General features: G+C 39.7%; 1 protein-coding gene across 1 annotated transcript in view; it reads left to right on the plus strand.

Moving 5' to 3' along the window:
- The window catches only part of c18h3orf70 (chromosome 18 C3orf70 homolog), a 76,721-nt gene extending 59,409 nt beyond the window's left edge, over window positions 1-17,312 (plus strand). Inside the window, exon 2 of the mRNA XM_060898944.1 lies at window positions 13,726-17,312. Within this exon, the coding sequence (XP_060754927.1) occupies window positions 13,726-14,354 (629 nt within the window). The 3' untranslated portion in view covers window positions 14,355-17,312. The remainder of the gene's footprint in view (window positions 1-13,725) is intronic.
- The last annotated feature ends 321 nt before the right edge of the window (window positions 17,313-17,633 follow it).

Here is a 17,633-nt window from a genome sequence, read left to right on the forward strand (position 1 = left end):
CTCATGAGCATTAACATTAGCCAATGTGAGAGAGGCCTTCAGTTGCTGAGAAGTTACCCTGGGGTCCTTTGTGACCTCGCCGACTATTACACACCTTGCTCTTGGAGTGATCTTTGTTGGTCGACCACGCCTGGGGAGGGTAACAATGGTCTTGAATTTCCTCCATTTGTACACAATCTGTCTGACTGTGGATTGGAGGAGTCCAAACTCTTTAGAGATGGTTTTGTAACCTTTTCCAGCCTGATGAGCATCAACAATGCTTTTTCTGAGGTCCTCAGAAATCTCCTTTGCTCATGCCATGATACACTTCCACAAACATGTGTTGTGAAGATCAGACTTTGATAGATCCCTGTTCTTTAAATAAAACAGGGTGCCCACTCACACCTGATTGTCATCCCATTGATTGAAAACACCTGACTCTAATTTCACCTTCAAATTAACTGCTAATCCTAGAGGTTCACATACTTTTGCCACTCACAGATATGTAATATTGGATCATTTTCCTCAATAAATAAATGACCAAGTCTAATATTTTTGTCTCATTTGTTTAACTGGGTTCTCTTTATCTACTTTTAGGACTTGTGTGAAAATCTGATGTTGTTTTAGGTCATATTTATGCAGAAATATAGAAAATTCGAGAGGGTTCACAAACTTTCAAGCACCACTGTATTTTGGTGTATATATTGTCTTAAATAGGCATGTAATGCATTCACCCAATTCAATATAATTTGATTCACGATATTGGGTTCATGATTCGATTTTCCCACGATATTTTTGAAAAAAAATTAAATGAAAAACATTTTTTATTACCCCCAGAAAGCAACATTTATTTCCCTATGCTTTATCAGCTTAAATCATCATTTTGTTAAATTATAAATAAATAAATAAATAAATAAATAAATAAAAGGTTTCATTTTCTTAATTTCCTAACTAATAGGTTCCCTTTTGAGTCTGGTTCCTCTCAAGGTTTCTTTCTCATGTTTTCTAAGGGAGTTTTCTTTGCCACCATCGCCTCAGGGTTGCTCGTTAGGGATAAATAAATTTATTGAGGATAAAATGAGTTCATATGTTTAAAGTCTTTATTTTTTTTGTCAAGCTGCTTTGAGACAATATCTTGTTAAAATCATTTGTGCTTTCATGAACATTTATGAACATTTTTACAACATCCATTTCCTTCTGTTCTCTTGAGCTTTCAGCAGTCTGTAAAAAAAGAACTCCGATTTCTTGTTAAATCTATTTGTACAGTCAATCGCACAACAGCTCTTTCCCATTTTAGAGCTGGGGATTTTTTTGTGCATTTTTGTGGTATTAGAGTTGTTTTACTTCTGCCTACGGTGAAGTCACATGCATTCCCACTATCGTATGTTATTGTGCCCTGTGCTGACTAAACAGTTTACAAGCTTGGAAAAAACAAGAGATTACGCAGCCTGATAATTATTATGATTTATTTTTTGTTTTACCGATTCAAATCGTCATAAATTAGTGTAACGATTTATCGTCACATGATATATCGTTAAATGCCTAGTCATAAATATATTTTAGAATAACTAAGCCAATGTACTGACACACAACAAATATGTTCTTACAGTAAAAGCATAGGTATACATTTGGGCATCTTTCATGATAGCTGAAATTTCTTTTCTATTTATTATGTAGCGTAATTATTTAATATGTCACAGCTACACGAGTATCTTGATGGGGAACTGCACACTGAATCTTGTCATAACATTTGGGTTTCTAATGGAGGGTGAAACAAAGGCCTTTTTTCTCGATGCTGGTTTGAAGCTGGTTTGAATATTGTCGTTACTTGATCAGGAAAGAAAAAGAAGTTATGGGTGGAGTGTAAGTAGCTAGCTAACTGAATTAGCTAGCTGATTAAGAACTGACTCAGATAGTGTTCATTTCTGTTTTATCGTTTGTCTTTGACTTCAAAAGACATTAAAAGGACACATATCTCTTTACTAATATCTAGCTAGGATAATGTCTAGCTATTTTCCTGCATCTGTGTACCTACTTTTTAGCTAGCTAGCCTTATTATTAGCTAGCTGTGACTACTGTAGATGAGACTGTGCTTCGTTTTCATTAGATTTGTTATTAAATGTAGTGTCCACTTTATTGTACTTTTCTTTATTTTTTCTTTTTCTGTTTATATGTAGAGTAAGTGTGCATGTGTGTTGTACACTAATTTCCATGCAGAAGTAACTGCATGCAGTTTACGCAGAAACAACAATACTACAGACCAGGGCAGGAATTTCACAAGGGCCATGGCCCTCGTGCCCTCTCAATTTGGCCTTGTACCCTTGGAAAAAAATATCTGCCATAAGGCCACAGTAGCCTTGATGCCCTGCGGTTTTGTAGTCTGCCTCGTGACTGCCAATAGGCTTTAACATCACCTGCGTCTATTGAGAAAAAAATACGTCTTTTGATGACATTCTGGATTCTTATTGGGCAACTCATCAGTGGTGGATCGGACTCGAGCCTGGCATGAACCGCTCCGACGTGCTATAATGACACCAATCTATCACCAGCCAAGCAGGAGACTTAATCAAATGCATCCCCCGCCCACTTGTGTCCGCGTCTGAGACGCTGAATTTTCACAGAAGGAGGGAAGAAGTTGACTGAGGCAAGACTGTGTGATAAATTAACGAACGAATAAGAGAGGAATTTCAACATATAGGGCTTAAGTTTGTTACCATTAAATAAGCATTGCTTGTACAGTAACGTTACGTCGTTACAACGTTGACCCACTTTTAACGCGCCGAGTACCGACTGTAGCCGGTAACAAATGCTAATTAGCTTGCTGTCAAGTTTTTCCTTTGTCGAGCTTTAAGCGTAAGGTCATGGATGTTACTACTGCTTGTTCCTGCCGTAATATGATACGTGATATGTGCTGTTGTCTGTTCATAGCCACTTTTTTAATCTATGCAGTTAGCATTGTTTTGTTACTAGTATTGTATGTTTCTTTTTGCTGTTTAATCGAAGTGCAACTGCTGCAATCTTGACGAGATCACCATCGCAAGAGATCTTCTCTCATTGTTTTTGGCATCATTACAACATTAACATTTACTTTTATTCATTTTCATGTACATTCTAGTATATGTTCCATTTACAGTCAAACATTTTGATGTATTCCAGGCTCAATTTTGATTAATCAAAAATCTGCGTAGTAGTACAGTCTGAAGATGCTCTTGCACATTCAGTGTCAATTGAACAAAAATTATGGGAGGATATAGGTTTAACAAGTTTTACAATTTTTGAAGTGAGTGATGGATTGATAAGTTTGGATGTGTTCAATATTTTCTTATCTTCAGACATAATAGTGTCGGAGATGTTTCTTTACCTGCTTGATAGTTTCGACTGAGACTCCAATCTTCCTCAGAAGAGTCATTAGTCCTTAAATTAAATTCATTATAGACATGAACTTAAAATCATTGTTTTATTTTATGGCCTTCGTGCCCTCAAAAAATTGACAGCACAAAAGGCCAAGTGGCCTTGCCCCTAAAATGACGAAATTCCAGGCCTGCTACAGACGTAGCAAAGCACCTGATTAGGCTTTAAAATCTGTTTTTCAACAAGCTGTTAGAATCTGCTTGTTGAATAATTTATTTTTGTAGAGGCTCTATAAAAATGTCCTGAAAACCCTGTTGGTTTCTTGTTGAATGCTGTGCGAGGGTGTTTCTGGCACTCTGTTAAATAAGGTCAGGCATATTATGTATCATAAAAACGTCTTCAAATATCACTGTTGCCTTATTTATTATATACATCTCCAAATGTATTTTCCCCAAACGGAAGCATCTTTCTAACATATTCATACACTAATATATCTATTAGTATATTTCACTGTGTCAGGCTATTACAGCAGGGGTGATCCTCAGGAGGCCTGGACTAAAAAGTTTCCATTTTCAAAAGATGGGAAAGGAGTCTCCAGAGACTGAATTTGCACACGGCTCAGAAATTTTTTCCCTGGATTAAACCAATATAATGCATGATACAGAACAGTCTCATATCCTGCACATGAATCTTCCTAACTCTGGTCTTCCTTTGTCAATATCCTTTCGTTTAGATTTTTTTTTTTTAAGAAAAAAGGCGATTCTCACTGGACTTTCCACAGCTGGTGTTAATCAAATAGGCAGATCTGGCTGTTCATGTCCTTATTCTCTGGGGATGAGGGACAAAAATAGACAGTGGAGATGACGGATGAGGAAGAACGGTTTTAGAATCAAGAGCATCATAGATTATTGAAGAGGAAAACCTCACCTGAGAAGAAGAGGGAGTTAGAGAGAGAAGCTCAAGGAGATTTTTCAATTTTTGTTTTGTTTGTTTCTTAGCTTTTTTCCTAACGCTATACAGGCAGCTCATATTTTCTTCCCTTGAATTAGAAACCAGCGTCATATCTCTGAGCCGTAATCATGTAAAAGCTGACATTATTTAGATTACGGTCCTAGACACAAAAACATGCATTTTTATCAACACAGCTGAAGTGGTGTGTGTGTGTGTGCGTGTGTGTGTGTGTGAGAATGTGTGTGTGGAGCTGAATGGCCATAAGTGCTCCAAAGTTTCCCTGTTGTGCTTTCTTTTTGTTTTTTTAGTTTATTTTGTGGATGATTTACGCAATACAGATATGGGCTCAGCTTAGCGTACATAGCTAACATGGTAGCTCCAGATGAAGATTGTAAAAGAAAGACTGATTCATGTAAACTCATTTTATTTTTTATTAAATGTGAGTCTCATTAAATGGTTTGTGTGAGCTTTTTTTTTTTTTAGACATGATATAGAATTTAATTAGATAATTAGCGAGTTCTGTATTAGCAAATTAGCAAAGCTAGCCATTCATGGACAACAAGCACAGAATTGGTGGTTGACAAAATATGGATAGGTTACAGACTACGGATTACGGAAATGGGTGCGTCTCAGAAACTGGTCTCTCATTTGGCACATTATGGTCAAAAAATAAATTTTCTAATTTTACTATTTTTTTTGCATTTACCTAACACTCAATGTTTCTTTTGTCATGTTTAATAAGAATAAAGATAGTATCTTGCTTTATCTGGCCTCCACTGTGGAAAAATTTTTTGATTACAATTCAAATGCTTTTGTAAAATTGATTTGCATATAAAACTAGACCGGACAATTCCTCGGGGGAAATTGTGAGAGGATGCAGTGCGCGAAGCAATCCGGTCACGCATGTTCGCTGGCCGTGAATGTGTGACCTGCTATGAAGCTGTGTGACCTGCATTGTGTGACCTGCATTGTGAAGCTACAATGCCATGATTTGTGTGTGTGCTTGAGACAGCAGCACCCCCCCGCCGCTCCCTTACTGGCCCCAGTCGGCATGGCGACGGGCCTGAACAGGAGAGTTAAGACACACACACAAGATTTTGTCAGGTGTCTGCTGTTTTTTGCTAAGGAGCAGGCCTCGAACAACGACAAATAACTCGACAACAAATGCAGCTATTCACAAAATTCATTCACAGTGAGTGCTAGAAGGGTCTCCTGAATAAACTGATGTAATTTTTTGTCTGTAGTGTTAAAAATGAGGACACTAGAGCGAGTTAAAAATGAGTGACTTTTCTGTCACGTTTATAATGGGTGTCAATGAGCTAAGACACACAAGGTCTTGAGTTTTCTGCTGTTTTTTACTAAGGAGCAGGCCTCGAACAATGACAAATAACTCGACAACGAAAGCAGCTATTCACAAAATTCTTTCACAGTGAGCACTAGAAGGGTCTCCTGAATAAACTGATGTAATTTTTTGTCTGTAGTGTTAAAAATGAGGACACTAGAGCGAGTTAAAAATGAGTGACTTTTCTGTCACGTTTATAATGGGTGTCAATGAGGCCTCTCGGCTGCCCTCTTCTCAGTTTGAGGCTTCTCTTTCAAAAACTGTAAATCCTATCGTTTAGGTAGACACATTGTGTGAATCAGGACAAGTTTTACTACTACTTTTGAGAAAATCATGTCTGTAGAGTGAAATTTGTGGCTGAAAACACAGTTTAAGCGAGAAAGTTTGAGCTTTTTTTTCAAGCTCTCTCCACTCTAAGTTAACGAGCTTCACTGGTGTGTAACGCAATAGACACCCATTCAAAAGCCGGATTTTCTCCCGGAACCCACATGGCGTTTGAGCCGGGACTGATCCAAAAGTGTAGAACCTAGCAGAAAAGTTGAATGCCAGATCCACAGAGGAGAAGTTTTCCTACGTTTTAGAGTTTGAATCACGTCTCTAGGTGAAAGCATGCCAGAGCAGCGGACGTTTGAAAAATGTTGAAAAAGTGCTTTTTTTTTCAATTAATTCCATAGAAATGAATGGGGGTTTTTTTCGACGATTTTTTCGTGACTATGTCGCGAAAAAATCGTATTCTGTAGAGAAAAGTAATAGCATAGCGAGTCCGATCGAGCCGCACGTTTTGATATATTGTTTGTCTGTGTGCGACGTACGGTTATTGAGTTATTCGAAATCGAAATTTGCGTAGGAATAATAAGAAGAAACACGTAGAAGAACAATAGTTGCAGTGCTTTGTAATAGTGCTTTCCTAATAACTACATCATGAAGAATGAAAGCCCCTCCTTCACAGATGAGTGAAAATATTGAATAAATTTCCTCTTTTTGATTGCTTGGGTTAAAAATGCCAAGTTATGATGACTGAATTGATTTTTCACTTAAATATGAATAATATGATACATTTTGGGCATTTGATATGGCGAAATAGGACACAATGGAAAAATCAAGAACACACCGGAAAGATGAGAATAACGGCGGTGGTAAAAGAACAGCGACTGTACCGGCTGAAGGTCGCGCGGGTCTCTGCTGCGGCGCGCGAGCAACGGGACATCACTACCGCACCGGGCGGAGCGCGAGGCGGGGGCGGGGCAAAATGACTGGCCGTAGATTCTATCCAAAAGTTCGATCTAAATTGACCATGGTTGCAAAATATTGGCCAAAAATACACAAACACTACGAAATATGAAAGATGAAAAAGAAACATTCTATTGCCTTATACTGCAAGACTAAAACAAAATAAAACTGTCAAAACTCACCTTTTCAGTGATAACGCCCGAACAGATCACTCGCGTAACAGAAAGACCGCAAATGGAAGCACGATCAACTTCTAACTGTTGGAGTGGAAAATTCCATTCTACACATGCAAATTGTTAATGTGTGTCCTTCCCCGCACACAAATAACACGCTACGGTAAAAAATAGACCACAACTCATTTTATAGCTCAGAAATTCATACAGGACCAGCTACCATCGTAACATATTCTGTAAGAAACATATTCTATACCTAACTTTCAGCTTTCGTTTTAAAAAACAAAATTGCAGATTTATAACTAAATGTTTATATGGCGTAGTGATTTAAGTTACTACTTTTGGTGAGGTAGTGACCTCGACCCTGAGGCTTTCCGTTTAGATCAAAACACACGATCGTATTGGTTTTGGGTCTGCGGAAAATGGAGTTACAACAGTGATCAAATATTTTGCATGATGTTTTATTACGGTTATGATTATTCTGTGAGCGCACCGATCCTTAGGTGGATAAAGTTACAACTTAAAATACAAATAGTGATAACTGTAGACTTTTCAGTGGACTACAATCTTTTTAAGGGAATGCGATGTAGTCAACCGTTTATCATGTCCCAGATCAAGCCGCCATTTTTCCACAAATTTGCAGAATTTTTGCCAAATTCTGAATAGAGTATTCACATCAAAGATTTAGTTTTACCTGTATTATTTCTTTCATCATTTTATTTCAAATTAAAACCAACATCACCGTTCAAAACCTTATAGTTTATTGACTGAGTATATTTAGTGAGGTACCCCCACAGTACCCAGTTTCTGAGACAGACCCAAATATACTATTCAAAAAAAGTAGGGGATATTGGATTTACAAGTAGAATGAAATGCAGATCATGAGGTCAGGAAGGAAACAAATGACAGAAAAACATTAAGGAAACATTTGTCAATTTATTCGAAACCCTGTGTACAGTCAGTAAAGGACAGATTCTCCAGAATAAGGGTCAACACAAACACAGGGTCACACAGCAAATTTACCACCATTTTGAAACCGAGTCAGTAGCGGGTAAAACCCCCTCGGCGTGGCACACTCCTAACGAGACGTCCCAGGTCATTTTGGGGAATGTTATTCCATTCCTGTTGCAATGCTGCAGCAAGTTCTTGGACATTGGCAGGAGGTTGTTGACGTTGGCGTAGCCGCTGTCCAAGCATGTCCCAGACATGCTCGATGGGGGAAAGGTCCGGACTGAGTGCTGGCCATGGTAATCTGGTGATATTCTGCTGCTGGAGGTAATCTGTAACGATCCTGGCCCTATGACATCTGGCATTGTCATCTTGGAAAATGAAACGGTGGCCATAACGACGTGCAAACGGCACAACATGGGGTGCCAAGATGTTGTCCCGGTAGTACTGCCCTGTGACACGTCCAGCAACAACATGCAAGTCTGTTCTGCCGGCAGCAGTGATGCCTCCCCACACCATTACAGAGCCACCCCCATACGGATCATGTCTAATGACGTTAACGTCATGGAAACGTTTGTTACGTCGGCGCCAAACCCTCCTGCGTCTGTCCAGGAAGTCCACAGTGAACCTCGACTCATCTGAGAACATTACGTGGTTCCATCGGCGATTATCCCAGCGTTGATGATGACGACACCATTGGAGTCTGGCCCTAATGTGACGATCCCTCAAACAGGGAATGACACGAGGACGTCGGGTGTGTAAGTGAAATCTGTGCAGTCGATTCCTGATGGTCTGGCCACTCACTACCAAGCCAGTATGCCTTCGAAGTTGAGACCTTATCTGATTTGCTGTTACCATACGATTTCTCAAGGCAATAGTGCGGATGAATCTGTCCTGAGCCTGAGTTGTTGCCCTTGGTCGACCGGATCGTGGTCTATCCTGAACAGACCCTGTAGCACGATGTCTGGACCATAATCTGCTGATGACAGACTGGGAAACATTCAATGCTCTTGCCACAACGACCTGTCTTGTGCGAACCTGTAGCATGCCAAGGGCACGTAACCTCTCATCCTGTGTTAGACGGCGCATGGTCTCTGTTTAATTAACGACTTCAACCACTGATAATCTGATGCTTTCTCTTCAAAATCTTCCTTTGGAGTGGCTCTAACCTTCCAATTCAGAGTCATGCAAATTTGTGGCATGACCCCCTTGATCATCAGTAGCGTCCCGTGCTGATCATGAGAGTGTCATTGATGTGTTTGGGTGATGAATTTCTTTGGAAACGCTTCCTCAGTAAGGAACTATACAACATGCTTTCGTATCCCTTTGTATATGTGAAAATTTGGATCTCAAAATAAAATATCCCCTACTTTTTTTGAATAGTATATAATAAAAAAAGGATACAAAATGCAGTGAGATTACAGATTTTAATATGGCTGCATCATGGATGCTAATAATTTATGGATTGGTCACAGACGTTTCAGTATATTAGAGTGGTTACGGGTTTCATACAGATGTATCACGGATGGTTAATTTTATGAATGTTGCTACCAGTTGACAGAACAATGACACTGACGTCACAAGGATTGTCTCCATGGTGATGTTATTTGCCGATGGTAGCTACATGATAGAGGTAGAAGTACCAGATAAATTCGAACCAATACTAACTAATCAATAGACGAGTCTTTCGATAAAATATGTGGAACATCTAATAATATACAGAGAACGCAACTCTGAAATGCCATTTTTACCAAAAGGGGGTGAAGTTTACATATTTCACCCAAAGACTGATATAGAAAAGAAGTTTGAGTCCCATTGTCGCCAAACTTTAAGAACATCAGTGTTACATTACATCAGTGATAAATCTACAGTATATCTAAACCGAAGGTACACGGAAATTGCATAAAGCAAACAAAAGTATCCGTAAGACCAAAGCCTTCTGTCATTAAAAAGATGGAGGAGACGGCAAAAAGCAACACGGACCAACCAAAGTGCCCATAAATTATACAAAGAGCCACAGAAAAGAAGATGGAAATCACAGACATGGCATGGAATATCCATCAAACCCATTACTTCAAAGAGAAAAACCAAACAGAAGAAAGACCGACTAAAGATGCCCTAATAAATTTGCAAGCGATTGCATATGAAGACAAAGGATTTGTTCATTTCATTGCAACTTTTATGCATCTTATTGTAATTTTAGGCATGGAAGACATGTTGAACGAATTAAGCCTAAGTCTTCAACTTCTTCAAACAAATTAAGAAGTCGAACACAGTTAAAATTTTGGACTGCCGAAGTTCATGATTAAAATATTTTACCTACATTTATATGTTTATTAATGTACGATTGATATTTCACGGAAAATCACATATCCGTGAATAAAAGATCTGTACTTTGTAGTATATTTTTTATTTTCCATGAATCCGTATTCCGTGACTCGTCTGGATTTTGTAAACAGTGCACAGAATTATTATTATTATTATTATTATTATTATTAAAGGAAGCTTGAAAAGGAGTGTTTGTCATTTTGTAGTAAATATCAATATTATCAAATATTATCAATATTACTGCTAGTGTTTGGCTTTTTGGTTTTGTCTTACACACAGTGTGTAAATGGGACTAGTAACCATTTATAAAAATGATTTTTATGCCTGGCTCCAGCTAACTCGCCTTCTCAATTGTTCTAAAGCGAGCAGCCCGTTTGTTCCCTGTAGGAACCGCTGTGGCCACATTCATATTCTGGCATCACAGAGATCTGAAAATAGCTGAGAATTGCTTTTGGCCTGTTTGTTGTGCAAGATTTGTGATGCACGGAGCAAACCTGCCAGAAGTAACCATTGTAATGTTTCTCAGTGTCGTATCTTATTGGTGCAAAAAGTGAAAGTAAAGGAAAATGGAAAATTCAGAATACTTTTCATGTCCTACTTAGCAGATATATAGTATGTATGCAAAAAAACTGCTATGCTCTAGGGTTTAATTCTCTGCTTCACGAGATGCATGAATGATGAAAAACACTGACATGAGTGATGTTCATAGCAGGCATGTGAATTATTAGTGAATTATGACTCATTATAAACATCTCTAGTGGTCTGTTGCTACAGCTACATGAAGAACATCTGGTTCTTAAATTCAGAACATGTCTGAACTTGTTCACTACTTTTGGCACAAGTATTGGGAATTGAGATCAGACTGGTTAGTTTTGTACTCGTACTATAGACAAACAGGAAAAGATGAATACACGGCAAATGGAAACATTGCCATAAAGATAGATTAGAAATACTGATTAACAACCAGACTTATTCATTTCAATGTTCCTGAATATGACTGTTTTCTGTTTTCAGGAAACTCTCCCTGAAGTAGAAAATAGTTTTTGACAAATGTATTTTAACTGGAATTGGTATCCATTTACTAAAGATCTCATACTGGGACATCTTAGGACCACAGTGGAAATAAGTGTTTTAGACTTTGTTGCGCTATCCTTGGTTTAGTTTCATGTATTTAATTCAACTGTACATTGTCTGACTTGTATGTAATTTTACCTTAATAAATCAATCTATCTATTGATGCTTTGGCTGTCATTAGAGTTCAAGCTCAATAATTACTGTAGTTTTTAGAATATCTTTATAAATGTAATTACACTTTACTTTTCAATTTATTATTATTTCATGTTTCTCTTTCCATGAGTGGTACATATCTCTGTACTAATAATTTTTTTAACCCAAGTTCTCTAAATACTGTATAGACAGACTCATTTCCCACCCACTAGCTAGTTCTCCCTATCATCATCTCTTTAAGATCATCTCTTTAATACGATAGTTCTTATGAAAATATGGCCTCCCAGTTTACGCTGCTAGGGTTTCAGATCTCACCGTTGTCCAATGCTTTTTAAAAAGATGCTATACATCAACTAGTTTTAACATCTTGGAGCTTTTGAAGAAATGTGACCGCCGCCTTTTTAATAAAATCAAAAATAAAGACCATCCTTTACATAGCTTCCTCGCTACTTATAATCATCTGAGCGCCTTAGTAATAGAACCTGTACAAGACCCAAGATAAACACTGAACGCTTTAAGGGCAGGGTTTTTTTAAATAGGTTAATACTTAAATATAATTTAGCTATACAAGTGTGGCAGCGGGGGCGTGGTCAAGCGCTGGTCTGTGACAGGAGGGCGGAGTCAGGGAAGGTAAGTGGCAGAATCACTACACCTGATGTCAATTAACCTGTGTTTGTGTGTCTTCCCAGTGACCGCGCCCTACTTAAGGAGGGAGAGCGAGAGCAGAGGAAGCTCTTCCCCGAACCAGACGCCGATTGCGTGTGTGTCTGCGATTATTTGCTAGTTGTTCACTGAAAAGTGTGGCAATAAAAACGCTTTACCAACCTGAACTCTGTCCTGCCGTCTTCTGCGCTCCAAATTCTCCCGGGTTTCGGCACCACTGTAGCGGTTCTCACAGAAGGGCGGAGCACAGAAGACGGCAGGACAGAGTTCAGGTTGGTAAAGCGTTTTTATTGCCACACTTTTCAGTGAACAACTAGCAAATAATCACAGACACACTCAATCGGCGTCTGGTTCGGGGAAGCGCTTCCTCTGCTCTCGCTCTCCCTCCTTAAGTAGGGCGCGGTCACTGGGAAGACACACAAACACAGGTTAATTGACAGCAGGTGTAGTGATTCTGCCACTTACCTTCCCTGACTCCGCCCTCCTGTCACAGACCGGCGCTTGACTACGCCCCCGCTGCCACAATAAGTTTTTTAGATTTTGTTGTATTTTTCATAATTGTAAATATTGTAATTATTATGCATTTTTTAATCGATCTTAATTTGTAACATCTGATATGTATTTTTATCCACTGAAATAGACTTATTATTATTATTATTATTGCACAACATCTACCAACTTGTAAGGTAGAACCTGCTTTTTTGGAGACTCATAAAGCCAGTCACGGTATCTTTTCAAATTGCTGCTAATGCAAAATTATAAGGCGGCTCAACATGCTTGGAGGAGACTGCTACTTTACTTTGTATATATGAGCTAACAGACTCCCAAAATTGGGTAGTGTTGGGAGAGCAACACCATTATTCCTACCCAGAAAGCACAGCCAGTTATGCTTGAATGCAGTTACGCTCTTGAACTTGTTGCATTGTTGGGATCTGAACTATTGACATTATGACAAATGCTTAAACTGTTGTGCCACTTGAGGACCATTCAGTGGCTTTTATTAGAATAAATATGACTATGTATGGGTGGCACGGTGGTGTAGTGGTTAGCACTGTCGCCTCACAGCAAGAAGGTTCTGGGTTTGAGCCCAGTGGCCGACAGGGGCCTTTCTGTGTGGAGTTTGCATGTTCTCCCCGTGTCCGCGTGGGTTTCCTCTGGGTGCTTCGGTTTCCCCCACAGTCCAAAGACATGCAGGTTAGGTTAACTGGTGACTCTAAATTGACCGTAGGTGTGAATGTGAGCATGAATGGTTGTTTGTCTCTATGTGTCAGCCCTGCGATGATCTGGCGACTTGTCCAGGGTGTACCCCGCCTCTCGCCCGTAGTCAGCTGGGATAGGCTCCAGCTTGCCCACGACCCTGCACAGGATAAGTGGTTATGGGCGAATATGTATGCATTTTATTTGCACCCTTTTCATATATGGTATATCCTGATGTCTGTTAAATGACAAGGGCAAGTTGTACGTTCATATTTTACAATTCGTCCTGCTATAATATTCTGATCCTACTGTTTCTCTCTCTCTCTCTCTGTGTAGGTAAATATGTCTACCAGCCTATGACCAGTGTGTGCCAGCTTCCCACCACACCAGTCCCTGCCTCGCCCTCAGATCACACCGACACCATAAACCTGTCAATCTCCCTGACCGAGCGTCTCCTCAGGACCGCCCCCAAATTCAGAGCTCCACCCTGCCCAGAATCCCCCAGATTCTGCATCATCTCTGACCTTTTCGTCGACGACTACATTGTAAAACGGATCAATGGCAAGATGTGTTACGTTCAGAGGCCTCCTACAGCAGTGCCTGTTCCTCGAGAGATGGCGCCGGCCTCACCAGCCCAGCCGCCCAATCAGCAAGCTCAAAATCAGCCATCCCAAGTAGCCCAAACTCCAACCACACAAGGCCAAAAGGGTCCCAAAATGGACCACTGCTCCTCACCATCCAGCTCAGAGGACTCTGGGATAAACGCTTTGGGTCTTCACTACGTAGAGTCGTGTGAGGATGATTCCTGTGAGGATGATGAGGAGGACGATGAGGAGGAGGACGATGAGTTGAGCACAGATGGCAATTCCAGTCCCGGGAGCCTTTGGGAGCAGGACGAATGCGCTCTACTCTCGCCGTCCAAGTCAACTCTGGAGATAATTGAGAATATTGAGACGACTGTCTAACACATCAAGACAGATTGTGTTTTTATGCTTTTTTTTTTTTGACAACACATGCATGACCAGTCTTCAGCTTGAGGATGCAAGTTGGTTACCAAAACAAGAGCACAACAAGAGCCAACTGGTCACATGATGATGATAATTACATGAAAACCTTCTCACTTGTCCTCCTCTCAGTCAGCTCTAACACCCTTCATGTCCTTTATACACGAGTCTCCTCTTTGCATGGTGACCCTGCGATGGATTATACGCAGTAGATTTCGCAAATACATTCATGCATGTATGTAGTACCACGTACGGCCAAACGAAGCTGTTTCGCAGGTTTTCTGCACAGGCTAAGAGTGAGTTTAAAATGAACTGTGACAGATACACAAGCACACATTTCCTCAGTAAACAAGGAGCTAGTGCTTACTCTACAGGAATAACCTTGTATGGATATTCTGTCTCTCTCTCTCTAAGGACCAGAATATTAAATACATCACGAACGAATGGAGGAGAATATGATAGGCAATAAAAGGAAGCAATCTTCTGTAGAAGACGGAAAAAAAGTGGAAGAAATTGAGAGAGCGAAGGGTAGAACAGGGTGAGAGGCTCCTCAGTCTTTTTTAAGCAGGCACCATTTGAAGTGTGATTAAATCATGCATGAGTTCAGAAGACTTTAAGGACACGATGTGAAGACCACATATTCACAAGTCTTAAGAGTATCAGCTTACATCTTCCTTTCAATTTTTCCTTCCTCAACACTGAAGAGCCCTGAAGCTTTCATGAGTTTTAGCAGAATGAATTCCAATGTCTCGACAATCAATTAATGATATACGGTAGATCTAGGGGTAGTTTCAAAGAACTGAATATCAGCAGAACTCGATTGGGGGTGATGGTGTGTCATGTCCTCCTTAAAGCACAGCGTGGACACTTTGAACCCTTTGTGTAGCAGTGTGAAAGCTACCACGCCGCTCTCATCACTGAAACCAAATCAAAGCTGTAGTTCAGAAAGCAGCAGTTATTTATTTGAGGATGTTTATTGGCAATGCTTCTGTTTTTCCCAACAAAATACTCACAGCCTATTTAACAACCAATGATGTATGACCTCAGCAAATGATGAACTCGCTCTATTGTCTTTGGATGGAAGTGATTATGTATTTTATACTACCATGGGCAACCGTGGGCAAAGGTCATCTCTACATCCTAAGAGACGCATTTTAGAGTGCTTTGAAGCTGGCAGCCCACACGTAAAAGCACAGCCTGCATGGACCTGAGAGCTACGTGCCAGCAGAATTTAATACCAGGCATTAAAAACCACTTCAGCCCAACCGAGAAACACTGATTATTAATGCAAGTGCATGAAATCGCTACAGTCTGATATAATCGTTATGATTTAGCTAGTCTCAGACATAAATGAGATTAAAATGATGCCCAGCATAAAGTGATCCAACCCTCCCTTTCAGTGCATTATACAACTGTACAGCACTTTCATTTTGGGTTCAGAAATCCCTGATTATAATGGGATTATAATTGTATTTAAATCACATTCAAAACAGTTGTGTCAATGCTTTAAGAAGGAGACTGTTAAGGATCGATGTCGCCTTCCTCCCCGGAGTGGACGCTAAACTTTTGTTGACAGTCCACTCCTGTCTGTCTCTGATGATGGCTCCAGTCTGTGATAATAGCATCTCTGGTTATAAGCACAGAACTATGTCACTGCCTGAGCATTTTGAAGCTGCTTAAGTAGAAAACCTAATGGACCTGTCATGCAGCCCTGAGGAACCCCACACTCGAGTATTTATATGATTACCTCTCCTGCTGGTGGATAAACAGATGGGCGTCCCTGTATCTCTGCAGTTTTATATCAGGGAATAATACTGTAGCTATAAACATGTACTGTAGATACACAAATGCTTATCTCGGCTTTAAATAAACCCCTTTCTTATATGAGTTAATATTATTTTTAGATCGTATTTTTTTCTTACAAACAAATCCATAATTGCTGCCATGTTGCTCGTTTTAGATTCAGATTATTCAGTTTACACTGTTGTATGCAGTGATTGGAGAGTAAAAATCTAATATCTGTCAATAGCTGGACAGAGACACTATTAATGCAGTACATCACGAGGTCTGATGCCACCGAGAGCTTATGTTCTGATAAAACTGACCTTTAATTATACACCAGATAAGAGGTTATTACACACTTCACGGCAGATAGTCAGCACCATTCATTTACAGCATACACCCTTATCCAGATTGACTTTCAGAAATCTAAGGACATTACATTTATACAACTGAGCAGTTGAGGGTTAAGGTCCTTTTTGAAGGGTCCAGCAGGGGCAACATGGCAGTGCTGGGATTTGAACTCATGCTCTTCTATTCAGTAGCTGAATGCCTTAACCCCTGAGCTACCACAGTCTCATTCTTGAGTACCGAATGTGATAAACAGAAAAGTTGTAAACCCTGCATCCAAATCAAAAGTACTAAATTTACAGTTTTGTCATCTGTCCTTTTGTGTAACTTTACTTTGATTTGGAAGTGTGTGCTCAGTCTATCAACTTTGTCCTCCAATTGCATTTTGGACAAAAAGCATGCTAAAGGAAATAATCTTCCTCATTCACATTCTTTACAGCTGCTGCTGTATTTATCATGATGCGTTATGGATGAATCAGTGAAGCAGGCTTTGAAATATTAACCCCAATGGACATCCACTCTAAGGAGCCTTTCACTCTGTGTAACCACTGACATGTTAATGGTAGACTGTATCAATCTACAGCCTGGGGTAGAAAGAAATCTGCCCCAGCCCCACTTCACTTTATCCGATAGAATCCATTTTAAGACATTTGTTAACATCAAATAATCTCATGTGAATGCCAAAAATGAAACCTTTTATTGATGTCTTTTTATCTGGGGACCATACTGGTTGTATCATCACGGAAGAATCTTACAAATTCCCAGAATAATAAAAGCCACCCTGTAAAATGGTCTGAAATTGTCATTTGGCATAAGCTACGTTTACTGGCACTATAATAATCTGTGAATAATAAGATTCAAGTTCAATCAGAATGAAATTTCATGTAAACAACTCAATCGGAGTGAAATACCCCATTCTGACTGAGAATTTAATTGGACCGAAAGAGGTGCTGTAGGCCTCTGATAAGCCATTTACTCGAAAAATATTAGTCATGTAAAACACTCGATCAGATTGCCTTGTGCACCTGTAATCATCTGGGCATGTCCAGTACGCCTTTATGCAATGATGTTGTTGTGATGTGTTATAGACTGGAGACACATGTTGACACG

The sequence above is a fragment of the Neoarius graeffei genome, chromosome 18, assembly GCF_027579695.1.
Source record: "Neoarius graeffei isolate fNeoGra1 chromosome 18, fNeoGra1.pri, whole genome shotgun sequence".
Classification (NCBI taxonomy): domain Eukaryota; kingdom Metazoa; phylum Chordata; class Actinopteri; order Siluriformes; family Ariidae; genus Neoarius; species Neoarius graeffei.